We start from the raw sequence: 25237 nt of genomic DNA, 5'->3' as shown, positions 1-25237 counted from the left end.
AACAGCCCTCCTTTTCCTCAGGACTCAGGAAAACAGTCCTCCCTGATGGAAAAAGAAAGCTGTTTCTTTAAAAATCTAGTAACAGCCCTGGAAGTGCATGTTGTAAAGAGAGGAGAAAAGTGAAGTCCAACACAAACACATGGCCACATCCGGGTTTCCCCTCCTGAGACGCCAGTCAAGGTTTTATGGGTTTGTGGGCCCCTCTCAGCTGACCTCCTGGAACTCATTAGCTGTTCCTTTCCTCCCCCACCTCAGCCCTAGGGACCCGGAGCCGGCTCAATGCCCACAGCTGGCTTTGCTGCCCCCAGGCACCGCCGTAGCCTGGCTGGACGTAGCTCCACCCTGACCCCGCGGCACCCGAGGAGACTCCCCAGATCCACAGCCTGGGCTGTGCCCTGCCATCGTGAGAGCAGCAGGATCCCGACTGGGCCTCGCTGCTGTGCCTCCTTCATGGAAGGGCAGGTGGTCCTCTGTGTGGGCTACCCCGACTGTCCTGGCCACTGGCCTCTGCCCCTGGGCGGGCTGTGTGGAGAAGGGCTGCCCTGGCTTCCTCACCTTGACAGGGGTCTGGGCTCCTGTCCCACAAGTGCTCCCCCCCTCCGTCCCCTGCACTGCCTCCCCGCTAGCAGCCTGCTCTGGACTCCCTGTTCTTCAGGCCCTGTCCATCCCACGCGGGCCTACACCCTGGCCCAGTGCGTTGGCCAGGTCAGCCTGGTGGATGGCATGACCCTCTTGCTTCTGCAGTGCCTCAGCAGCACAAATGGTGGGGACAAGGACGGTCTAATCAGGCCTGTGTGATGGAGGTCAGCTGGGTGGTGACCAGCCACACCCCTGGTCCGCCTGAGCTCTCCTGGTCTTGTGGTGCAGGCTGGCCTGTCTGATGGGACCCAGAGGAGGGCAGTGGTCCCCTCTCTTATGAAGCCCACCTGGGCTGGTTCTGCCTGGTCCCTGTGGCCCCTGCGGCAACAGCCGAGGGGGTGGTGTGCTGGTCTCGGGTTTGGGCAGAGCTGAGGCACAAGCCTAGGGGAACTGCCATGACCCTGGTGTCTCCCCAGAGAGCCAAGGCAGGGCCAGGGCGACACCCCCAGAGGGGCCACTCCCTGAGTTGGTGCCGTCCCCATCGGCAGATGAGACACAGAAGCCGGCGGGACCCACACCCTTCACGGCGGCCCCGGTCTCCGCGGACCTCCCAGTGCTGGCGGCTCCCCGCACCTCGCCACCCTCACCACGTGGGCACTAGGTACCTGCGCCCGGCGCGCGCGCAGCGCCGCGAGCTCCCCCTGCAGGCGGGCCCGCTCGGTGCGCAGCGCTGTGGTCGGCTCCCGCCGGGCGCGCCGCTCTCCGCGCTGTGCCGCCTGCTCCCCGCGCTGCCGCCTCCGGAGCACCTGGGGGAAGAGGCTACTGACACCAGGGCCGGGGAACCGGGACTCCCAGGCTTCTAAGAGGTGGGCATTCTGTTTGACGCTGGCCCTGGGCTTGGCCTCAGTTTATACCCAACCCCCTCCCCGCAAACTGTGCGCCCATCGCTGACCCCTTTGTCGGAGGGTGCTTGCTTACTGTGGAGCAAGAGAAGCAGCCCTCCAACTCCCTCCACCTGTCACCTGGGCATCAGATGCCATCCGGGTCACCAGCCCAGGCTCCTCCCTTCTGCGAAGGACCGAGGAGGTACGGCCTGCAGTCTGGTGAGGGTTTGCTGCCTCCAGGTGAGGGCCTACTCTCCCTGCTGGGCCTCACCTGTCGCAGCGGCTCCAGGGATCCCTCCTGGCACCTGCTCCGCAGACCAGCCAGCTGCGCCTCCAGCAGCTTCCCCTTCTCTTCCAGGCCCTTCCTGCTTCCCCCCAAGGCCTGCTGCAGTGTGGCCACTTGCTCCTGGAGGGAGGGAGACACAGGGCCCACCTGGAAACATGGGGTGGGACACCCCAGGGAATGGGTGCCAGTGCATCTGCCCTGTGCCCCTGCAGGTCTGAAGGCTGGAACGTCAACAGCAGGAGCAGGGTCAAGGACAATGGCACCTGCTGAGTAGGTGGTTGGTGTGGCCAGGGAACCTGGAGGAAGCCTGGCCAGCTGGCCCTGTTGGCTCTGCCTGGGCCGGAATCTGGGCTCCGCGTGGTCTCAGAAGACTCATCTGCAGTATCTCTCCCTGGTTCAAGTGTCCCTGACCTTGGAGGACAGCAGCAGTGCTCCTGAGCCTGATGGAGCTTGTCTGGCTGAGCCTCTGCCCCCACCCCACCCCTGGCTCTGCCTTCCTACCCTGAGGAGTGTTCTCCTGCCTCAGCTCTTGCCCTGCCAAGCCCACCTGCAGCCCCCATCCCTCTCTACCCCCCAGGCAGCAGGGACACAGCCGGCCCCAGGCAGCTGAGGAACCAGGATGGCCCATGACTCCTTCCTGCTTCCCCTGCACTCACTCCCAACCCCAGGCTCCATTCCCAGCCCCTCTGCCTTCCACCTGCCCAAACCCTCACCATTCATGTGACACCCGTGATGGCCTCTGTGTCCACTGCATCCAAGCCCACCTTCCACGGTGGCCCATGTGCATGGCCATGACACCTGCTCCTCCCCAGAGCCAAGTGCCAGGACCCGGGGCTCTATTACTCCCACCCAGGGATCCTGGCAGGGAAGAGCCGTCCAGGGCACAGGCTGCTCCCCAATCTTCCATGGCATGATCCACCTCCCAGGGTTCTTCTAGGGACCAAGAAAGATGGGAGGAGCACAGGGGAGGCGGGGTCTCTGGAGATGCCCCGACAGGCTGTTAAGAGGGCCTTGCTCATGAAGCTAGAGACAGTCTCAATGCCAGCAGAGGAGACAGGGGTCTCCTTGAAGGTGCTTTACCAACATGAGGAAGCGAGGCCACCAACACCCAGACCTGTCCTAGGGTCTTGTCAGTGGCCCAGGCAAGTGTCCCCAGGCTCCCACCATGGGTGAGCACCTGGCTTTGCCCTCAGCCCAGCTACAGAACAGGGCTGCTCCGGGGAGTCCTCACCTGGCACGGTGGCATGCTGTGGCCTGGGGGGTCCAGGGAGTCCTGGTCACCCCTGGCCTCTGCCTGTCTGCTTGCATCTTTGCCCGCTCTGCAGCAGCCGCCCTCTGGACTCGCTGTGGCCAGCCCTGAGATTCTGCCTGAAAACTTTCTTGGAAGATCTCCAACATCTATTCTTCCCTATAGACTGCAATCAGTGGGCCCCGTTCCCTCTAAATAAACCACAGCAAAAAGCCCAGACCAAGGCAGACCAGCAGCCAGCCTACGGACAAGGGCAGGCCGGGACAGGAGAGGAGACCATACCGCTGAGGGCGGGAAGCCACCCAGCCAGGCTTCCACCGTGTCCCTTTCAGTAACCCTGAGTTAAGGCAGAAGGAAAAGCAAAAATCCTGGAAAAGTGGCAAAAGGGGAAAGAATTCGTATTAAAAAACCTACGGTCACACACCAGCCACAGTCCTCCCACAGAGGAGTCAGGAGGACCCAGGAAAGAGGGCGTGCAGCCGGAAGTGCTGGGTGGAGGCAGAGCCGGAGGGGAGGGGGCAGAGCGGCTCTGCAAAGGCCAAGGAAGCAGGTGCCCTGTGGGGGGTCAGAGGAAGAGGGACCACCCAACCTGGGCAGGAGGAGCTGGTGGGACCCACACGAGGTGCCAGGTGACGCAGGCATGCCTGAGCACTCGTCCCCACAGGAGATCAGGTGGACCAGTGCGGGCAGGGCTGGCAGGGAGCCAAGGTCCCTCAGGAGCAGGCCGCGTGCAGTCCAGCCCTGAGGGACTCAGTTCCTCTCCCGGGGACTGTCCAGGGGACTACAAAGGCAGACGTGGCCTTGGCACAGAGATATCGGTGGACGTGGACTCAGGCAGGCAGTGATGGACTCCACCTGTGGGCCAGTGTCCACAGCCAGGGCCTGGAAGGCAGGGCTGAGGCTCAGTCAGGCCGCAGCAGGGCAGGGAGCAGGGCTGGCTCTAGGGGACGTGAAGGGCTGCTGGGCCTGGATGTGGCGGGCTCGGGCCCAGGGAGGGAGGAGAGCTGGGCAGGAGTCAAGGAGCTGTGAGCCTTGGAGTCATGGGGCTGTATCTGGCTCCAGCCTGCAGGTAGTGGTGTGGCCTCTCCCCGGGGCCATAAGCAGGGTGTGTGGGGGCAGTGCTGGGCAGGTTCCAGGCCTGCCCCTGATCAGAGGCCCAGCCAGCTGTGGGCAGCCGGGTGCTGCGCCCGGCATGTCCCCACGCTGTGGGCTTGGCTGTGTGCTGTTGTTCTGCTGGGTTCCCAGGGTAGCCCTGGGAACAGGGAAGGTCTCTCTCCAACAAGAGCTGTACTGTGTGCACAGCACAGCCTGCCATTTAATTAGAAAAATATGTTTTTAATTAACTTTCTCTTGACAAACACAGGGGTTCATGTGAAAGGGGGTGGGGGCTGGTGAAAGTGAAAGAAGCTGTGTCAATGCAGGGCTTGCTCCAGAGGTCGGTTGCCCAGGGTGTGGCCGAGCCAGGAGGGCACCAGGCCTGCTCTGCCAGAGTGAGAGTGCAGTAACCACGCGGCCTCAGGGGGTGCTGGGCAGGGAGTACAGCCCTCGGGCCCTCTGCCTGGGCCTCGGTCAAACCATGGGGTCCCAGGTGACTCGTCGATGGGTCTGAGCTCCCTCTCTGAGGCCCACCACAATGCTCAGCAGGTCACAACCACTGGGAAACCCCCTTCCAGCTGCAGACCAGGGCTTCAGGGGGTCCTGGGGGCACTGGGACTAACTGTCCCCAAGAAGGGAACATGCTACTTGCCAGAATCATGAAAGTGCCATCTACAAATGTGGTTGGCGTACGTCATGAAAAATGAGTGAATTCCACGTGGAGCAGAGAGCAAGTGCCCAGAGCAGGTTCTGTCCCAGCTGAGGAGACCCCAAGGGCAGCCCCAGGACCCTGGAGCCTGGCTCAGGAGGGTGAGGCTGGGGGCAGCAGGTGAGGGGCCAGGAGCATGGGAGAGGGAGGTGCTCCACAGCTGAGCCCCCTCACTCTGGCTGGGGTGGGGTGTTCCATGTGGGCCGCACTGCTCCCCACCCTCGGATCTTAGAACCCCTCTTTGCCTTTCCTCTGGGCCGACGTCAGGACAGGGGCAATTCTAGTCCCTGCAGGTCCGTCCCCAGTTCATCTGGCACTCAGCAGATCCTTCTTAAGGACACCCCAGGGACAAGGAGCACCCAAGAGGGAGAGTCCTTGTCAGAACCGGCTCCGGGGTTCTCAGGGGGCCTGCGGGAAACCCCTGAGGGGAACACTGGGCAGCCACTTAGAGATCAGCAATCAGACCAGCCGGGAGGACCGGCGAGCCTCTGGTCTCTGAGGCTGAGAGTCCCAGCAGGAAGCCCGGAGGAGGAGAGGCTTGTGAAGTGGAGGCACTGGAAACAGACTCACCACAGACAGCAGAAGTCACAGGAAGAAAAGAAGAAACCAACAGTTGGTGACATTTTTAAGTTTCAAAGAAAAATGGGCCTCTGGATCCCACTCTGAAAAGGGCCCGGGAGAGGGAGGTCCAGAACCACAGGCCACGTCCCCTGGGCCCACTCAGTGGGAGGCAGAAGGCAAGTCCTGAGCCTGGTCCTGGGGGCAGCTCTGCCCACCTGTGTCCCCAGGCCTGAAGCCCAGCTGCCGGGCTGAGCTGGAGCCAGGGCGTGAGCCCTGGTGTGATGCTGAGGTCACATTAGGTCCCTGGACACAGACTCCTGGGGCAGGTAAGGCTGCCGTCTGCTGCCAAATTAGCCAGGGAGAGAGTGTGAGCCTCTTCTCACACCTGCCTCTGGGCTTATGAGGGACAGGGACAGTGGGTGTCGGGTGTGCCCGGACTCAACCTGGGGACCAGCTGGTGACAGGCTACGAGAGGCCCAGAAGCCCTCACCCAGGAGCTGAGTCCCAGAACCTCAAGGAACCAGACTTTGCCAACACGCGGATGGGTTTAGGGACCCTGCCCAGAGGTCAGTGAGCCCAAGACTCAGCCCCTCAGCTTGCAGGACGCCCTGCTGAGGGCCCCTGGGCCAGGCCAGCTCCTGATGGTGGACCCAGGGAGAGCAGCTGCTCAGCGGTTGGGAGTGACTCCACGGAGTGTGGGCTGCAGTGGGCAGAGAGCCCTGGGGGTGGGGTTCAGAACTCTGCACTCAGAGGGGGGCGGGCAGGGGGCACAGGGCCTCCCGAGGGATGGTCTGGAGGAAGTTCTTCTAGGAACAACAGCCTTCCGCCCCCAGGACACAGCCAGAGAGGGGCGTGGGAAGTGTCCCTGGCCCAGCCAGGACCCCTGAGCATAGCAGCACAGAAGGTCACACTAACACTGAAGGACAATGCTCTCAGCCTGTCAGACACCTGGACCCCAGAGGTGACCAAGACAGAGAGAAGGAGGCCTGTGGGTCATCGCTGGAGGGAGAGGGAGAGGGAGGAGGGAGGAGAGGGAGAGGGAGGAGGGAGGAGAGGGAGAGGGAGGAGGGAGGAGGAAGGAGAGGGAGGAGGAGGGAGAGGGAGGAGGAGGGAGGGGGAGGAGGAGAGAGAGGAGGGAGGAGGGGGAGAGGGAGGAGGGGGGAGGAGGGAGAGGGAGGAGGGAGAGGGAGGAGGGAGGAGAGAGAGGAGGGAGGAGGGGGAGAGGGAGGAGGGGGAGAGGGAGGAGGGGGAGGGAGGAGGGAGGAGAGAGGAGAGGAGAGGGAGGAGGGGGAGGGGGAGGAGGGAGGAGGGGGAGGGAGGAGGGAGGAGGAGGGACAGGAGCAGCCAGCCAGCACAGGGGACCTGTCATACCACAGAAGCCTGGGTGAGGAAACGCCCTGTGCCCCATTCCCACAGGAGGGAGGGACTCCACAGCGGATTAAGCGCGCAGAGCCAGACCATGAGTCCATGGGAGTGCAGAGACCAAGGTGGGGAGAGGCCAAGGCTGCCATGGGCACAAGAAAGCCGGACACAGCCATTGCCTGCAGGAGGACAGTAAGGGGAAGCTACGCTCTGAGCAGCATGTCACAGAATGCACCGCTAGAGTCCCTTAGAAATAGAAGGAGATGCTGGGGAAGAATCAGCAGGAAAATCCAGCACAGCCCTCCTAGCTTCGGCACATTCCGGAACAGGGCGAGTTTGCAGTATTTCAATCGTGTGAAGATGGTTCGGAAGGTGCATTTCCAAAAGAAGCCTCGCATCCGCTGCGCCTGGAGCGCACCCAGATGAACACCATCCATGTAAGACGGACTCAGCCCCACTTCTCAGATCCCGGCTCCCAGGCACCTCCCACTGCTGCCACCTACCATCCTGGACCCTTGGACCCAACCACAGCATGTGGCCTGGCGTGGTGGGACGTGGACCTGAATCCTGCAACCCCTCTGTGTCTGAGCAGCACGTCAAGGCTGTCCTGCAGCAGCCGGAACACGCGAGGAGCCCCGTGGCTGGCCAGGTTCCCCAGGCCTGCCAGTGTGGCCAGAGGGAAGGGGGCCCCTGACCGCTGTGTCCCCTCTGTAGAGCAGGGGCTGGGACAGCTCCCACAGCTCTTCCAGGGGTAGCTCCAACCTGGGGTCTGAGGGCCAGTGACTCTAGTGTGCCTGTGCCCCATTCCCACAGGGACTCTGGTCCAGCCACTGACCTCTGGCCTGACCCTCTCAGCTCCTATAGCCCCCACCTCCCTCCCTGTCCCGCTGCCTGCCCTACCTGTAGCCGCCGCCTCTCCTGGCTGGCCGCCCGCAAGCTGGACAGGTGCTCGGTCTCCAGCCTCTGGAGCGCCTCCTTCTGCAGGGCCTGTGCTGCCCGGGTGCTGCTCAGAGCACCTTCTGCCCGGTGCCGACCTGGGGAAGCCAGATGGCAGGGGACTCCCAAGGCCTTCAGGCTGCCAGGGGATCACCACTCCCAGGACTGTCCCCCCAGTTCTCAGGCTACAGACGAAGCTCGGTGGACCTGTGACTGGCTCCTCCATGGAGAACAGGGTCCTGGCGATGGCCCTCATTTTCTCTCCTTCAGGCTCCAGAGTCCTCCCACCGCCATGGCCCCGCCCTGCCCCCACCAACATTCCTGTGGCTGACTCTCCCGGAGCCCAGGCTGCCCTCCTGGCCGACACTTCAGGGGGGCAGTAAGTGTAATGCTTGTAAGGGCTGGGTGGGAGCCCTTCTGAGGAGGCCAGAGGAGGCAGAGTCCAAGGGGGGACCCATGTGTGGTTATCTGGGAAGAGGGCCAGGGAGTGGGGACAGCCAGGGCCCAGACCCTGGGGTGGGAGTCACAGGAGAGGGGCTAGGCCTGGGACTGCCCCCGTGCTGGGGTGGCCTCTGTGAGGGAGCGGGCGCTGGCCAGGCCCAGGGCTGGCTCGGGGGCCACCCGCCCCCCCTGGAGCTGCTCTCAGACCGCTCCCAGGGGGCAGGGGAGGGAGTAGTGGGCAGCAGTCACCTTCCTCCGCCTCTGCCAGGGCCCTCTGCAGCTGCCCCAGGTGGCTCTGGGCTTGGGCAAGTTCGCTCTCCACCCTGTGCAGCCGGCTGCTCATGCTCTGCACCTGGACATGGGCCTCATCCTGGGCAGAGGAACTAAGGTCAGCAGGACAGCCTGGAGGGCAAGTGGAGGGCAGAGGTGTCCACTAGCAGGCTGGGGTGTCAGGTGGGCAGCTGTAGTCGGGCAGGGCAGTGGACAGTGTGGGCTGTGGGCTGCAGGGAAGGTCAGGCCTGGTGGTGGGATGAGCTGCCCTGCTGGCCTGGGAGGGCCCCGAGTGGCCAGAGGGACGGCTGGGCAGAGTAGGAGCTGGCAGGGGCTGGACACAGCCTGTGGGCCAGTGTGAAGGGAGCCAGGGCTGAGGAATGGGACCTGGCCCTGGTCTGGTGTCAGTGGGCAGTGGTCCTGAAGGACTGCTGGGGCCCGGCAGCCCTGGGACCGTCGTCGGTCTCTCCCACTTGTCAGCCACCAGGGTCCCGAGCCACCCTGGAGTCCCGGGGCCAGGGGCACAACTGGACATCCACTGCATAGGTGTCCTCAGGGGAGGGGTCCTGCCGGGCCTGTCCCCGCCTCGGGGACAGTTCTTCAGGGATGGCATGGGATGGCGAATGCCTGTCCCCAGGGGACATCACAGTGGGCCAACTCCAGGGGCTTTGTGGCCCACCCTGAGGGACAGTGTGGCCCTAGGCCATGTGAGGGTCAGGCCTGGAGGGCAGTGGGGTCACAGAGGACAGTCTAGACACTCAGACCACTCCCAGGGGGCAGGGGAGGGAGCAGTGGGCAGCGGTCACCTTCCTCTGGAGCTGCCCTGCCAGGGTCTCAGTGGGTCTGAGGACAGACACACAGACGGAGAGCACCTGGGTGAGTTGCTGGGTTCCCTGGTCCCAGGGCCCCAGGGGGTGTGCCCCTGTGGGTGGGGAGGACCCCAGTTGCCCCTCACCCGCTCCCGCTGGGCATCTTGAAGTTTCTGCAGAAGGTCCCCCAGGGCGTCCTGCACAGAGGCCACATCAATGACCTCGGAGTCGCAGTCTCCAGGGGCAGGTGGGTGCCGCCGGGGTGGTGAATGGGCCCTGGTGGGGGAGCTGGCTCTGTGCCACTCAGGTGGAGCCTGGGAGCTGTTGGAACCTGCGTTGGTGACAGTGGAAGGATGTGGGGAGGGTTGGTGACAGAGACGTGGGCACTCCCCTTCCCCTGAAGCTCTGCTGGGCGCTGGGGTGGGGCCGATGTGGGCACAGGCTCCTAATTGCTGGGACGGGTCCAGCCCCCTCATGTGAGGGTTGTGTGAGGCCTGGGAAGGGGCGGGGTGCCCAGGTTACACACAGACCGACCTTTCATGGGAGAACCAGGTCGTTCTGGGGAGGTGGAGGGGCTCCGACCCCGGAGCCCCAGGCCACGGCGGAGTGTGGAGCACAGCCTGTCCAGCTGGGCCTCTGCGTCCCGCCTGGCACCCTTGGCTTGGGCAAGCTCCTGCTCTAGGTCATGGACCCGGCCATGGGCACTGTCCAGGCGAGCCTGAAGACTCTCAGCCAGGGAGCTGGCCTGCCGCAGCCTCCTGGTGATGCTGTGCACCTCGGCCCGCAGGGCCTGCTCAGTCTCCTGGCTCGCCCGCAGGTGTCCTTCCAGCTGCTGTGCCCGGGCCTTCCCTGAGGCCTGGGCCTCCGCCAGCTGCCGCTGCAGGCCCAGCACCTGCAGGAGGGATGTGGGGGGACCAGCCAGGAGACCCAGGCCCATCTGCCCCTGGGAGACCCTGCCCCAGACCCCTTTAGACCCACCATGCTGGTCGGGGCACAGCCCTGGGCCAGCAACTGCACACACAGGTGCCCTCTGCACAGGGTGTGTGAGTGAGGAGTGTGCAGGCTGCGGGGTGGGGAGGACACAGACAGGCCTCTGGGTCCGAGGTGCAGGGTGGCAAGCAGGCCTGGTCTCATCCTGCTTCCTGGGGGGACACAATGACTCACAGATGGACTGAGGTCACCTGGTGGGTCACGTGGGCTGTGGAAGGTCAGCCCCGGGTTCTTGGGGCCCAGGCTCGAGGCGACTGTGGGTGGCAGGCACAGCTTTCTGAACCAGGGGCCCTGTGTAGTCAGTGACCCTGGGGCCCGGGAGCTCTCCCGGCTCTGGGAGGGTGCAGAGCCCTGGCTGTGTGCAGCCCCTGGTTCAGCACACAGAGCTGGCAGGTGGGCCTGGGGCAGGGTCTGTGTGCAGGTGTGGGGTCGGGGGGGTGTGTGCATGGGCACAGCGTGAGCTCAGCACCTCCGGCTCCTGGCATCCCTATTTCAAGCCCCCCTGCCTCCTCCTGCACAGAACTCTGTCCTTCATCTGGGCCAAACACAGCCTTTTCTAGAACACAGCTCCTGGGGAAGTCCAGGGAGGCGTGTGTAGTGGGCCCTTCCTCAGATCCGTCTCCTCCGCCCCTGGCTGCGCAGTCACCTAGCATGTGGGCTGTGGACTCCCACAGGTGCAGGTGGGAGTGGGCCTAGAAGTGGGGCCTCTGGCCTCCTTCCCGCCCCCATCTGGGGCCTCCTGCCTTTCTGCTCGGGCTCCTTCCTGGCCTCTCCTCAGACCTATCCAAGAAAAGCACAGGTCCTACCTCCTTCCGGGTCTGCTGGAGGGTGGCCTCGGCCTCTGTCGCCTGCCTCTGTAGCCCCTGTGCCTCCTGCCGGCTCTGCTGCTGACGCTGGGCGTCCTGTGCACCCCGGGCCTGCAGCTCACTCACCTCTTGGCTCTTCCTCCGATTCTCACCTTCCAGCATTCTTACCTGGGAGGGTGGCAGCGCTGGGGCGAGGCAGGAGCCCCACAGCCTCCCCTCCCTACCTCTGCTCATGTGTCCTCCCTCATGGCAGCTGACCATATTCTGGGAGCCTCAGCCTAAGTCCAGCTCTGGGCGGGGCCTTGGTGCCCCACGTGACCAGGTGCTGGGAACCACGCTCAGCCACTCCGCAGACACACACCTGGTAGTCCTCTCTGGGTGCAGAGCCACCCGTGGAGCTGGGCGAGGAGGGCTGGGGGGGCGCTGACCGGAGAGCGCAGCGGCACGGAGGGGTCTGAGCTGGGCGGGCGTCACTAGGAGGTGGCTCTGGTCAGCGTGGCCCCTGGAAGAAGCTCCTCCCAGGATGGCTGAGGGAGCAGCCTGGGGGAGTGTGGGGCCCCTACCTGTCTGCGGCTCTCCTGCAGCTCCCGGCGGGTGTCCCCCCAGGCCTGCTCCAGCTCCTGCAGCCTGGCCCGCAGCACCCCGGCCTCCTGATGAGCAGCTGCCCAGGCCTCCTCCAGCCCCAGCAGCTTCTGCTCCTGCTCCTCCTTGGACCGCTTAAAACTGAGCAAGCGCCAGAGGCTGGCTGGACACCCCAGGCCTGACCTCCTCAGGGGGGCCCTGTGGCTGCCTGGCTGCCTCCCCAAGTAAGACACGGTCCCTGGTGCAGACCCTAGGCCCTGTTCCAAGACCCAGCCTCATCCAGATCCAAGCACCTGCTAGCATGGGCCTGGTCCAGTGTCCACTGTCCACCTCTTCAGCCTCTCTGTAGCCTGCCCCTCACCTCTCTGGCCCTCACCACACCACTAGAGACCTCATGTCTGGGGCCAACCTGCTGCGCCTCAGGGGCCTTCCTGCAGCCCGGCCAGGCCCCAGTCTCCCACGGGCCAGGCTGGCCTGTCTCAGGGGCTGCGAGGCAACTCCTCGAAGGCAGGGACCATGTCCACCCCCCTTCCCTGCTGCTTGGGCTGGCCCCGGCAGGCCTCTCAGACGGGGTAGGGGTTGGCGCCTCTCCCCACTGTCTGTCTGGCCCAGACCCCTCACCTGGCCGCCTCCTGCGCGGCCCTGCGGACAGCGGCCCGCAGCTCGGCGTTGGAGCCCTGCAGCACACTCTTCTCAAGGGCCTCGTCACACAGCGCCTGGCGGGCCTCCAGGACCTCCCTGTGCAGACCCTCTCGGCTCTCCTCCCAGCCCCGTCGCTCCTGGCGCAGGCTGGCCAGCTCCTCCTGGGCCACCTTCAGCTGTGCCCGCAGCCTCTCAGCCTGACGGAAGCATGTGGCTCTGGTGGCTGGCCGAGGGCCGTGGTCCAGGACAGCCGTGGGCCACACAGTGAAACTGGTCTGGCAGGTGCTGGTGTCTGCGCAGCCCGGGAGCCTAGACACCAGCCCCGCCCTCCACGGGGCAGGACCTGTCTACCAGGGCTGAGGCCAGGGGCAGCTGAGGAGGGCCAGTCCCTAAGCCCAGTACCCATCTTGGCCTGTCCCTGTCCTGGACTCCAGGACACTGACCACTGCTGGGCAGGGCCTGCCTGGACGTCGTCTGCTCACATATCTGCACTGTCCTCACCAATATTCAGCTGCTGCTGCCCGGTGCCCTTCCTACTTGCTGCCCCTGCACCCACTCCTCCCCTGCAATGAGTGTCAGCGAGGGCCACTCCTGCCCTGCAGTGGGCAGCTGGGTCAGCAACCCAGTGGCTCAGCACTGGCCACTGCATAGTTATGGGCATGCCTACTGACCCCGGCCTCCTGGCTCTGCCTCCTCCAGGAGGCAGTGGGGAGGGAGGAGGGCGCCTGGGCCCTCAGCATTTTCTGGCAGTTGGGAAGCCACTGGTGCTGGGCTGCCCAGCTGCTGGGACTGGAAGCTGTCCTCATTATAGGAGCCCTGCACAAAGCTCAGCCCACAGGAGCAGGGTCTCAGGCCTGGGAGCAGGGGGCACAGAAAGAAGGCCACTGTGGGTGGGCTCTGGGGCCAGCGGGAGCCGCGGCCCCCACCCCACTCCTGGCCTAGTGTCGTCCTGCACACCTGAGCTGCCCCATGGTGGTGTGAGTCCTCGTTCCCTGCCAGGGTTGTCCAGGGCCCAGAGTATGACCCCATCACCCTGGAACCAGGACACGTCCCCCCTGCACCAGTGGCCTCCTCACCCACAGGGTCCTCCAGGTAGGCCTGGATGGGGTAGTTACCTAACCCGAGTTGGCCCCAGGCTGCAGCATGGGAGAGGGAGGGTCAGCAGCCTGGAAGACACAGGTTTCTCCAGGTCCTGGGCCCCCAGGATGGAAGGGTCTAGGGGAGGCCAACTGGGCAGGCTCAGAGTGGGCAAGAGCGGCCCACCTGCAACACTCAGGCTCTGGGGCTGGGAGCTTGCTGGGGCCCAGCCTGGACCCCTGGCCTCCTGCCTCCCAGGCCTGAGCTATGGTCCTGACCAGCTGCCTCTGGGAAGGCTCCATCCTGGCTCTCGCGGGCCCCTGGGGAGGAGGCGGTGGAGGAAGTGAGCAGGGGCAAGCCGAGAGGGAAGCCACAAACACTCGGCGAGTTGCTGCTGTGCCCAAAGCAAACCCCTCTTTTCTGGCTGTTTTCACAGGACATTGTCCAGGCCTCTGGCCGCCTGGCCTGGAGTCTGCCTGCTGTTCTTGTTGTTCTGTTTTGGGGAAGGGCCTGGGCCTCCCCTCAGCTCCCCTCCTACCCCCACATGTGGGAGCAGCAACTGTGCCGAGCATTTTCCGCTGAGCTCAGCAGAAATCCGCCCAGGAGGTCAAGGACCAGGAAAAGGGCCCATCCATCATAAAGAAGCTGTTTTCGTTTCCCAGGGCGGAGGGGATGAAAACAAGCAAAACAAACCCCCACCCCCACCCTGGCCACCCCCACCTCTACCCCCTGTGTCTGCCCACCCGCCTCATAAGAGCAGCCGCCCTTTTACGGGAACTTTACAGCCAAATCGCTTAATGTAATTATAATAATTATTTCTTCACTAGAAATTGTATAAACAGCCTCTTCTGAAACCTCTGCAGGAGGGCAGCTGCAGAGGAGGCAGGGAGGGAGAGCAGGGGAGGGGCAGCTGGGGGCTGGCCTGGGGGCAAGTGTGCAGTGTGCATGCACAAGTGAGTGTGCACACGTGTGCTCTGGTGTGCAAACGTGTGGCCGAGTGAGAGTGTGCATGCACCGTCCACAGGCATGATGGAGGTGCTGGCATGTGCACACGTGTGTGCTTGCCATTCATCTTGATGCATGCATGTGTGTTGGGTGGTGCTGGAGTGTGTTTGCATGTGTGAGTGTGTGAATGCATGTGAGAGCCTGGGTGTGCATGTGCACATGTTCAGTGTGCACTTCTCACTTGGTGTGCGTGCTCTTAAGCAGCGTGGGATATGTACACACAACGGGTGGATGGTGCTGGCACCATCTGTGTGTGGGGTGAACCTCGGCAGGGCCCGGAAGGTCCTCCAGCCTCCAGGCTGTGGTTTCCATGGCAACCCTGGGCTCACCTGGCGCCTGCTTCTCTGTGATTGTTCCTCTGAGCACCCCCTCAGTCCCTGTCACTCCTACACCCCTTCTGGGGTCCCCACTCTGTTTCTGGGGCCATCACTTCCCTCGTGGGGGTCCCCTTCCCCTTGTGAGGTCCCTACTCCTTTTGTCCACCTGGATCCACCAGAACAAATGTGACCCCGGCCTCCCCACACTGCCCCAGCTTGGAAAGCTCACCCTCCTTCCCGTGCTCACTGACCAGGCCTGACTTAGAAACCGCTGGAAGGAGCCCCTTCTCTTTGGGGCCAGTGTAAATAGCCCGTCGTGGTAAATCATGCTGTCCTCCTCTCGGGGGCTCACGCGGGGCGTGCCTGGGGGGGCTGAGACCCTCCCCCTGCTGGGCCCACAGCCCAGGGAGCCATGAGGCCACCTGCCCCCGCAGGTCCCTCTGGGCTTTGCTGGCCCCTCGTCCAGCCCTCAGCCACATGTCCCCTGCCCTGCCTCTTGCAGGCACCCCCAAGTCCTGCCCAATCTCCTCAGAGACATGTCTCCATCTGCTGGCCTGCTGGGCCCAGTTGGCCTCTCCGTGCTCCTTCTGCCCCTGCCTGTCCCCACCCCATCATGATCACGTGGGTCCTGGGCCCCTTGTCTCTTCCTGCCCCTCGACTGCAGGCTTCTCCAGACCAGCCTCATCCCACCCCATGCCAGCCCAGGGCTGCCCTGCCTGGGCCTTCCCACAGCCCAGAGGCTGAGTCCAGCCTCCCCGTGTCCACCCCCAGTCGCGGCTGCCTCCCAAGAGAGACCACAGACCTGCACAGGGAGGTGCCCCTGGACTCCGGGTGTGAGCTGTGTGGAATAAGAGTGCTGGGCCGGGTGTGGCGCCACACCTGGACCCTGTGTCCTGGCCAGCCTCCCACGAGTCGGCCCTCCCTGGCTATCCTCCTGGGGCCCAGCCTGGGGCACGCCCTCTCCTGTGGCCAGGACTCGGACGGTCCACCCCCGCCCCCATTCTTGTAGGTTTGGAATCTTGGCCGGTTTCCCCTCCCCCAGGGCAGCTCTGAGCGTGAGCGCAGCCCCGCCCACTCGGCTCCTGCTGCCCTCACCTCTCTCTGGGCACTGCTCCTCCCGGCTGCCACCTCCCGGAGACTTTGGCTCAGAGCTGCGGCCTGTGTCTGGTGGGAGGAGATGGCCTCCTCAAACTGGGCCTGAAGGGCCCGTAGCTCCTCTGTCCTGGTGCTGAGGGTGGCCTGGGGAAGCAGGGACACACCACCCATCAGGGAGGCCAGCCTGAGGTAGGCGTCCATGGGGGGCAGCTGGGGGTGCCAGGCAGGCATCGCCTGCTGACTGCCCAGCATGTTGGTGAAGGGCAGAGGTGCTGGCCCAGAGGGGGGCTCCGGGAGGGGGGCTGAAGCTCCAGCCCGTCTCCCACCTCTGTTTCCCCTCTGGGGCTCCCGAGCCACCAGACCATGGCAGGGGACGCTGGGCCCAGGACCCCAGAGCCGACTGCTGGCCTGCCTACGGTATCCCTGCTGGGCTCCTTGGCTCAGGGGGAGGATCGGGAAGGGTCATCTGGCCTGTGGACAGGCAGGCCCTACCCTCAGTGATGCTGGGCAGTGAGCTGGGGTCACCTCTGCCCTGGCAGGGCCTGCTGGCCACTCAGGCCCAGGATGCAGAGGAGCCCCCGGGGCCTGAGGCCTGCAGCCTTCACTGAGGCTGCCCAGGAGAGGAGGGCTCACCCTCTGAGGCAGTGCCCATTCCCCTCCCGGGGGACCCAGGCCCATCAGCCTGGGCCGAGGAGGCCAGAGCATCGTTAGAGATGCTCCTCCTGGGAATCGGGTGCCACTCTGCTGCTCCTCCTTCCTGGACTGTCCAATGGCAGGTGGAGGGGGACACCCACTGTCTCTGCCAGCTGCCAGTGTGAAGCACTCAGTCTTGCCTGCCCTTGGATGCCACCCTGCCTGGGCAGCTGTGGCACCACTTGGGACCCAGCCTAGCCCAAACTGTCCTCCTGTCCCACACCTGCTCTCCTGTCCAGTGAGGACTCTCCCCACCCACCCTGGGCCACAGGGTCCTCACAGGGGGTTCTTCCCCAGGCTACAGTCTCTGTGGCCTACTAGCAGCAGCTGGGCAGAGGAGGGCAGCTGAGGGGACCGGGGTTCCAGGGAGGCACAGGTGCCACGTGGGCGCCCCCCATCCTGCAGGCCGCTGCCTGGGGCACTGCCGTGGGCTTCCCCAGGCTCTGGCAGCAGCACAGCAGGAGCCTCCTTTATTCCAGTCAGGGCCAGGGCACAGGCTCTTCTACCCACTGCCTCCTGGACGGACACGTCGCCTTGGACAGCTGGACATGGGCTTCGTGCCCTGGCACGGCCCCAGAACTGCTTATTCAGTGAGGCTGGAGGACACCTTGGGACCTTGGGGACAGGTTCTGCTGAGAGCCCTGAGGTAGCCTGACAGCCCGCAGGCCGCTGTGCCCTGGGTGGCTCTTGACCACGTCACCCCAGCTGTTCCTGGGCTGCGTTTCCACTCCCCTCCTCTCAGAGGGTTTTGATTCCTATTTTTGGAGCTGAGGTGGTAAAAGAGTCCCTAAGGAGCGCCCCGAGGAGCTCACTGGCCGGCAGGTCCATCCTGGGTCCAGGGGAGACCCAGACACACGGATGCTCCAGGAGCCAGCTCCCGGAGGCTCCCCTGAGAGCGTTGGGCGCTCCCCATCTCAGTGCTTTCTTGGTCCCTGCCCAGAGGGGGGGCTAAGAGAGCAGCTGGGAAGGGCACAGCCCCATCCTCCAGCCCGGGGACCCTCTCAGCCGCCTCAGGAAAGGGACACGGCCGAGGTGGTGGCTGGGAGCCAGAAGTCTGGGGCCAGGCTTTCCTGGGTCCAGGCTGCCTTGGACTGCCCTGCCCAGAGTGACATGGGGTCTGGTCTTGGTGTCAGGGGCGGGCCAGGCAGCCCCTGGGGCCACCTCCTACCTGGAACACAATTCCTGCGGCACAGCATCCCGTGGTCAGCCAGGAGTCCCCACATCAGAACCCGCAAGCGCCCTCCCCCAGGCCGCCACCCATCACACCTGCTCCCACCCCACCTCACACCTCCCAGGCAGGCAGCACAGGTGGGTGGCCTCGGGGCAGTGTGGTGGCAGGGACCCCAGTGGGTGAGCCTCTGCAGCCCTGGGTCCCAGCTGCGCTTCCCACCGCACAGCAAGGTGAGGCTGGTTGGTGTGGCTGCAGACGGGCACAGGCCTGGGGCAGCCCTCCCCCTCCTCCCTGGCCAGGCCTCCCCTCTGGGCCCCCGCTGGTTCTGAGGGCTGGGAGCACCCAGACCTGCCCAGGCAGGGACTAGAGCACAGCCTTGGCTTCCTGCCACCAGACTCTCTCCTCCCTGGCCCAAGAAGCCCTGGGCAGCGGCCATGCTCCTGGGACAGGAGGAAAGGTGAGCTGGTGTCTGCCGCAGGTTGGGCCGTGCACGGCCAGGCCAGGGGCTGGTTGCTGGCTCAGGGTGGTGGGCTCACCTCGGCTCGTGCCTGCTGGCCCCGGGCCTCCTGCTGCATGTGATCCAGGTCCTGCGTGGCCCTGGACAGCTGCTCTCTCAGCAGGCTCCTCTCTGCTTCCTTTAGAGACAGGGCCTAGACACAGGGTTGCTCGTGAGAGGGCTGGAGAGCTGGGGCTGGGCCTCCTCACAGGACAGGCCAGCAGAGCGGCGAGTACCAGAGCCCTGCCTCCACCCCTGCTGCCCAGGAGGGCGGCCCTGGGGCCTGGGCCCTTCGCCAGAGCTTTTCCTCTGCCCCAGGACCTCCTACCTGGCACTGCCCTCAGACAGTCCTGTTGGGGTGCCCCTGTCCCGGATCTGCCTAAGTCCTGCTCTCTCCCAGTGCAGACCAGAACCTCATGACCCCGAATCCCTGCAGACTGTGGTCCCAAGTGCACACAAAGGAGCCTCCAGTGGCCCCTGGAGCACCCCAGATACCCATCTCACTAACGGTGAGAGGAGGGTAGGCGGCTGGACCCAGAGAGGCCAAGTTGGTCCCCAGGCCCAGGGGGACGGGCTGCTCCTCCAGCAACCCGTGGACAGTGGAAGGGATCGGCAATGCCGTCAACACCACAAGCACTTATTCCCTCCCTGCCCAAGCCCACCGGGGAAGGAAAGCCTAGAGACGCTGTCCATGTGCAGGACATCCAGCTCAGCTCTCCTCTGTCACTGTTTATGACACTGAAAGCCACGAGCAGGAGGTAACCTTGGTGTGAGCCACAAGAGGCCCGTGCCTGGTGGCCTCGCGCCCAAGAGAACATCACAGCAGTGGAGAAGCCTCACAAAGCCCAGATTGCAGTGCTGGGGGCCCGGGACATGGGATCCGGAGGCCCCGGAGAGCAGGTGGGCTCCACGCCTCCGCAGTAGAGGTGCCGGAGGGAACATGGGGCTGAGCCCCCGTCCAGTAGAAACCGTCCAAGAAACCATCCGTAGAGTCGGCCTGGGGTCTCTCCCCAGGCCAGTGCTGTGTGGCCCAGTCCTCGGACTTGAGCCGGGCAGAGGCAGGAGGAAAGCCCCCTGTTAGGTGAGGGTGGGTTTGGCAGGATGCCCGCGGGTTGTGTGAGCAGCCTCAGGGAGGGGGTGCTTCCTAAACCTCTCCTGGTCTCCCCCCGAGTCCCCGGCAGCAGCCTCTTCCTTGGGGAAATGGCCACGTGGTCACTGTCACTGACGCTGGCCCGGGGAGCACATCTGAGACTGTGCCAACGAGCTGCCACGTGGTGGCCTTCTGCCCAGTTTCAGGTGGTTAGAGGGAGACTTGAGCCCTGGTGTCAGCTCCTGGTCTCCAGGAGGAGGACGGGACACCAACTTTAACCTGTGGACCATCATTCTCTTGATGGTGAAACCCTGGACCGACGCTCAGCGGCCTCCGGGATGGTGAACACAGAGACTCCAGGACCCCAGCCCCACGTCTCTTCTCTCCCCGTGCAGCCTTCTCGATACTCTCTGGGGTCCCAGGAGATGGTCTCTGGGTCCTGGCTCGAGGGGCTGTGGGACCCCACATGGCAGTCGCTGGCACAGGTCCAGGTGGCCTTGAGATGGCGACATCTGAGATGAGGTAGTTGCATGGGGACTGGGCCCCTAAGTGGTGGGTCTGAGCTGGCCTAGCACTGCAGGGGACACCAGGAAACATGTCCCGAGGAGCTGGCAGTGTGGCAGGGACGGCCTCGTATCTGGGGTGATTTTGGAAATGAGTGCACCCTGCTGGGCCCTCTCCCTCCCTGGAGCCCTCGTTTATTCCAGTCAGGGCCAGGGCCCATCTGTCCCTTTTGAGACCCTCATTAGTGGACACAGTAAGAAGATGCCCGGTGAAAGTCTTAAAAGGATCTGTTTACGGGGGCAAACAGAACGGAGCCAGCCCCGCTCAGTCCACGCAGCCAGGAGCGTGGGGAACGGAGGGGAAGCGTCCCTGTGCTGCTGCCCGCTGCACGCGTCTCTGACTCTAGTCCACCTGGAGCCCCCTCAGGGGCTGCTGACCTGCCCCCTCCTGCTCCCCCTGCTCAGCTGGCTCTGTATGGGTGGCCGCATGTGTCGGGCAGCTCCCAGGTGCGTGTGATTGGGCCGTGCTGCCTGGTGGGTGGTGTCGGAGGAGTGGGGCCACACAGGGCCTTGTCACTTGGCCTCTCTGGGTCTCTTTCCTCCCGTGGCACAGGTGACACCACTGCATCCCCAGGGCCCTGGACCTGCCCTTCTTTGGCTAGCCCTGCCCAGCCCTGGCCTCTCCCATCTTCCCTGGTCTGTCTCTCTTCCCCACCCTGTCACGCCACCCCTACGCAGAACGGCCGCTGCTCCCCATCACCCACACCTGCTGGGAGACACCCTGGGTGACACCCTGTATTCCCACGGCTTCCTGGCCTGCCACAGCCTGGTGGCTGCCACCCTCCTTGACCTCCCAGGCTCCCGTTCCTCCTCCTAGGCCACCGCAGGAGGCAGGGTGGTGGCTGCCAGGAGCAGGGACGGCCGCACCCACCAGGCGAGCTGCCAGCCCTGGCCAAGGGATTCCAGTAAAGTGGGCTCAAAAGAGTGCGTCCCCCAGCATGGAGCGTAGACTAGGAAGGCAGTGGGACAGTAAGACTGGCTGCTTTAGTCACCAACCCCACAGCTGTACTGTGTGCCAGCAGCTGGTCCTCGTCGCGCGGTGGCAGCCCACGGGGTTGTCTACCTGTCTTCCCATTCTCTCCACAGTGAGCCCTTCAGGGGGCCTGTGCCCTGGAGAAGCCTGCACTCACCCCCCAGACCCAATGGATGGCCAGTGAGTGGTGACGGTTGTCTACCTGCACTGGGGTCAGACTGAATACCCTGATGCACAACTGGACGACTGGCTGAGCAGATGGACGGATAGGTGGGCGAGTGGACGGGCAGGTGGGTGGCTGGGTGGATGTGTGTGCATGGTTGTATGGATAGATATAGTGGGTGCACGTCTGTGTGTGTTGATGGGGAGGCAGGTGACATGCAGATATATGGGTGGATGTGGGTAGGGTAGGTGGGTGGATGTGTGGATGGGTGGTTGAGTGGATATTTGATGGGAAGATGTGTGGATGGATGTGTTGATGGGTAGGTGGGTAGATGGCTGGATGGATGGATGGACATGTTGATGGGTAGGTGGGTGGGTGGATGGGTGGGTGGATGAGTGGATGGGTGGTTGAGTGGATATTTGATGGGTAGGTGGGTGGATGGGTGGATGTGTGGCTGGATGTGTTGATGGGTAGGTGGGTGGGTGGATAGGTGGATGGATGTGTTGATGGGTAGGTAGGTGGCTGGCTGGCTGGCTGGATGTGTTGATGGGTAGGTGGGTAGGTGGGTGGCTGGATGGATGTGTTGATGGGTAGGTGGATGGGTGGATGGATGTGTTGATGGGTAGGTGGGTGGGTGGATGGGTGGATGGATGTGTTGATGGGTAGGTGGGTGGCTGGATGGATGTGTTGATGGGTAGGTGGATGGGTGGATGGATGTGTTGATGGGTAGGTGGGTGGGTGGATGGGTGGATGGATGTGTTGATGGGTAGGTGGGTGGGTGGATGGGTGGATGGATGTGTTGATGGGTAGGTGGGTGGGTGGATGGGTGGATGGATGTGTTGATGGGTAGGTGGGTGGGGGGATGGGTGGATGGATGTGTTGATGGGTAGGTGGGTAGGTGGGTGGCTGGATGGTTGTGTTGATGGGTAGGTGGATGGGTGGATGGATGTGTTGATGGATAGGTGGGTGGGTGGATGGGTGGATGGATGTGTTGATGGGTAGGTGGGTGGGTGGATGGGTGGATGGATGTGTTGATGGGTAGGTGGGTGGGGGGATGGGTGGATGGATGTGTTGATGGGTAGATGGCTGGCTGGCTGGATGGATGTGTTGATGGGTAGGTGGGTGGGTGGATGGGTGGATGGATGTGTTGATGGGTAGGTGGGTGGGTGGATGGGTGGATGGATGTGTTGATGGGTAGGTGGGTGGGGGGATGGGTGGATGGATGTGTTGATGGGTAGATGGCTGGCTGGCTGGCTGGATGTGTTGATGGGTAGGTGGGTAGGTGGGTGGCTGGATGGATGTGTTGATGGGTAGGTGGATGGGTGGGTGGATGGGTGGATGGATGTGTTGATGGGTAGGTGGGTGGGTGGATGGGTGGATGGATGTGTTGATGGGTAGGTGGGTGGGTGGATGGGTGGATGGATGTGTTGATGGGTAGATGGCTGGCTGGATGGATGGATGTGTTGATGGGTAGATGGCTGGCTGGATGGATGGATGTGTTGATGGGTAGGTGGGTGGGTGGATGGGTGGATGGATGTGTTGATGGGTAGGTGGGTGGGTGGATGGGTGGATGGATGTGTTGATGGGTAGGTGGGTGGGGGGATGGGTGGATGGATGTGTTGATGGGTAGATGGCTGGCTGGCTGGCTGGATGTGTTGATGGGTAGGTGGGTAGGTGGGTGGCTGGATGGATGTGTTGATGGGTAGGTGGATGGGTGGGTGGATGGGTGGATGGATGTGTTGATGGGTAGGTGGGTGGGTGGATGGGTGGATGGATGTGTTGATGGGTAGGTGGGTGGGTGGATGGGTGGATGGATGTGTTGATGGGTAGATGGCTGGCTGGATGGATGGATGTGTTGATGGGTAGGTGGGTGGGTGGATGGGTGGATGGATGTGTTGATGGGTGGGTGGGTGGATGGGTGGATGGATGTGTTGATGGGTAGGTGGGTAGTTGGGTGGATGGATGGATGTGTTGATGGGTAGGTGGGTAGATGGGTGGATGGATGGATGTGTTGATGGGTAGGTGGGTGGGTGGATGGGTGGATGGATGTGTTGATGGGTGGGTGGGTGGATGGGTGGATGGATGTGTTGATGGGTAGGTGGGTAGTTGGGTGGATGGATGGATGTGTTGATGGGTAGGTGGGTAGATGGGTGGATGGATGGATGTGTTGATGGATAGGTGGGTGGGTGGATGGGTGGATGGATGTGTTGATGGGTGGGTGGGTGGATGGGTGGATGGATGTGTTGATGGGTAGGTGGGTGGATAGGTGGATGGGCGGATGATGGATGGCTGGGTAGGAGGGTGCTGTGGAGTACTGAAGCTGCTCCAGGGGTAACCTGGAAACGCGGCACATGCCTGGTGGCGGTGGCCCCAATACAGCCTTGTGCTGGGCTGGAGAGGAGAATATGGGGCGGTGGGCCCTTGCCTCCTGTGCCCCCATTACCTTCTGCATCTGGCGGAGGCTCTCCTGCTGCTCCTGCTCCAGGGTCTGTACTTCCTGCTCCAGGGTCTGCACTTCCTGCTCCAGGGTCTCCCTGGTGGCCGCACTTGTAGCCAGTAGCTCCCTTTCCTGCTGCAGCCTGTGAACAGCCAACTTCTTCTCCTCTGCCAGGGAGAGAATGAGGGCCTCCTATGGAGACAAAGGACAGGTGGCCAGGTCAGGCCAGGAGACCAGCAGGCACTGTGGTCCTGTGTGAGGCCCAAGGCCCTGCAGACCAGGGCTGGACAACCTGGCCAGCTGCCCTTCCCTTGTCTCCAAGACCCCACATGAGCAGGGAAGACTCTTCAGGTCTGGGCGCCACTGTCACACATTCTTCCAACAGTTCCTGCGCCTCACCTGAACCCCTACCCGGTGCCACTGATGGACACAGGCATAAAGTCCTGTCAAACCCAGCCTCTGGAGCCCATGGACGGCTCAGGTGGAACAAGGTTTCCTCCAGCTGACCGGTGGGCCCAGCCCCTTCTGCAGAGGGAGCCGGCTCTGCACACCCACCTGCTCCAGCCCAGGAGCTCACTGGGCGGGCTGGTGCCACTGCTTGAACGTGATGGTGAGCCACCCGGGTTCCACCCCAGGGAGCATGTGACAGACACCTAGGATGTGGACAGTCCCAAGGTCCCTGGGAGGCAGACCTTCTCCCTCTGGAGCCGTGCCAGGTCCTCTTGGTGGGCCAGCGCCTGGCTCTCCAGGGCCAGCTGCAGGTCCTGCTCCTGCTGCGTCACCCGCCACAGCAGCCGCCCTACCTCCCATTGCAGCTTCGCCTCCTGGACCGTCCAGTCCCTGTTCAGTCTGTCCATTTCCACTGCAAAGCCACAGGTGTGTCAGGCCCACCTGGTGCAGAGCCCATGAAGAAGCCCCTGCTCCACCTGTGGCCAGCACATGGCCGGGTGGCCAAGCAGAGGCTTGGTCACAGGGAGTAGGCAGGAGGCTACACCCAGTTCTGAGCCTCAGGCTACTCCAGTGCAGGCCAGACAGGCTGGTGGCCTCCTAAGTTACAAGAGCTCCAGGCCCCATTTGTGCCCCCTGGCCCGGGGTGTGTGGGTAGAACACCTGGGGATGGGTGTGTGCTCCCTGGGGAGGGCGAGGGGAGCACCCTGGAGCACCTTGTAAGGCCTGCTGCTCCAGCCGGGCACTCTGGGCCTCTCCCTCCAGCTGTTCCTGCTGGACCTGCAGCTGCTTGGCCCGTTGCTGGGCTTCAAAGAGGCTGCTCTCCAGAGAGTCTCTCTCCAGCCTGCAGAGAAGCATCAGGTGCATCACCCAGGAGCTCCTGCCAATGAGGAGTGGCCCTGAGCCGAGGCCAGGCCAGCAGATCAGCAGAACAGGGCTCCTTCATTCCAAATTTCTAAGAATGAATTGGACCCTAACAAAACTGTTTCAGGTGGAATAAAAAGTCAAATGCAGAAACAAAGAACATTTACTAAGTTACAGCAAAACAACTCAGAACCAAAAAAAAAATGGTAGGAAAAAACCTAAAGGGTACTTTGTATTCTTCTTAAGCAAGACCTGAAAACCAGAAGGGAAAGAAAGTCCAGCAGATCTGAAGAGAGGGACGGGGAGTATTCCTGCAGAAAAGAGTTCATAAATCAACTTAAAAGACGAGGAACAGATTGGAAGAAAATCTGCACTAAAGGTATAAAGGATTAGCATCCATCACATGCAAAGAACTCCTACCAATCAACGAAAATCTGCTAGTCCTATTTAAAAAATGAGAAAAAAATGACTGTTAAACACAAAGAAAATGAAAATGGCTAAAAACAGGAAACTTGTAGACCTCATAAATGCCAGGGAATTTAAACCACAGTCAGTGTTATTGATCACTTATCCGATTAGCAAAAGCTTAACAGTGACAACACTGTGTGTTGGCAAGGCCAGGGGACTCTAACGCGCGTAACGTGG

The 25237-nt window shown here is 63.1% G+C and overlaps 1 protein-coding gene across 1 annotated transcript in view; it reads right to left on the bottom strand.

Moving 5' to 3' along the window:
- The window catches only part of Crocc2 (ciliary rootlet coiled-coil, rootletin family member 2), a 61781-nt gene that overhangs the window by 6000 nt on the left and 30544 nt on the right, over positions 1-25237 (bottom strand). Inside the window, exons 17-30 of the mRNA XM_077795296.1 lie at positions 24445-24572; positions 23974-24143; positions 23288-23473; positions 18096-18209; positions 15696-15839; positions 12181-12398; positions 11541-11700; positions 10978-11145; positions 9712-10073; positions 9328-9502; positions 8352-8472; positions 7626-7759; positions 1735-1869; positions 1245-1385 (exon numbers count right to left, since the gene is read on the bottom strand). Of these exons, the coding sequence (XP_077651422.1) occupies positions 1245-1385; positions 1735-1869; positions 7626-7759; positions 8352-8472; positions 9328-9502; positions 9712-10073; positions 10978-11145; positions 11541-11700; positions 12181-12398; positions 15696-15839; positions 18096-18209; positions 23288-23473; positions 23974-24143; positions 24445-24572 (2356 nt within the window). The remainder of the gene's footprint in view (positions 1-1244; positions 1386-1734; positions 1870-7625; positions 7760-8351; positions 8473-9327; positions 9503-9711; positions 10074-10977; positions 11146-11540; positions 11701-12180; positions 12399-15695; positions 15840-18095; positions 18210-23287; positions 23474-23973; positions 24144-24444; positions 24573-25237) is intronic.

The sequence above is a fragment of the Urocitellus parryii genome, chromosome 1, assembly GCF_045843805.1.
Source record: "Urocitellus parryii isolate mUroPar1 chromosome 1, mUroPar1.hap1, whole genome shotgun sequence".
Taxonomy (NCBI): domain Eukaryota; kingdom Metazoa; phylum Chordata; class Mammalia; order Rodentia; family Sciuridae; genus Urocitellus; species Urocitellus parryii.
The sequence above is the reverse complement of the archived record's forward strand: the minus strand, read 5'-3'. Positions and strand labels throughout refer to the sequence as shown.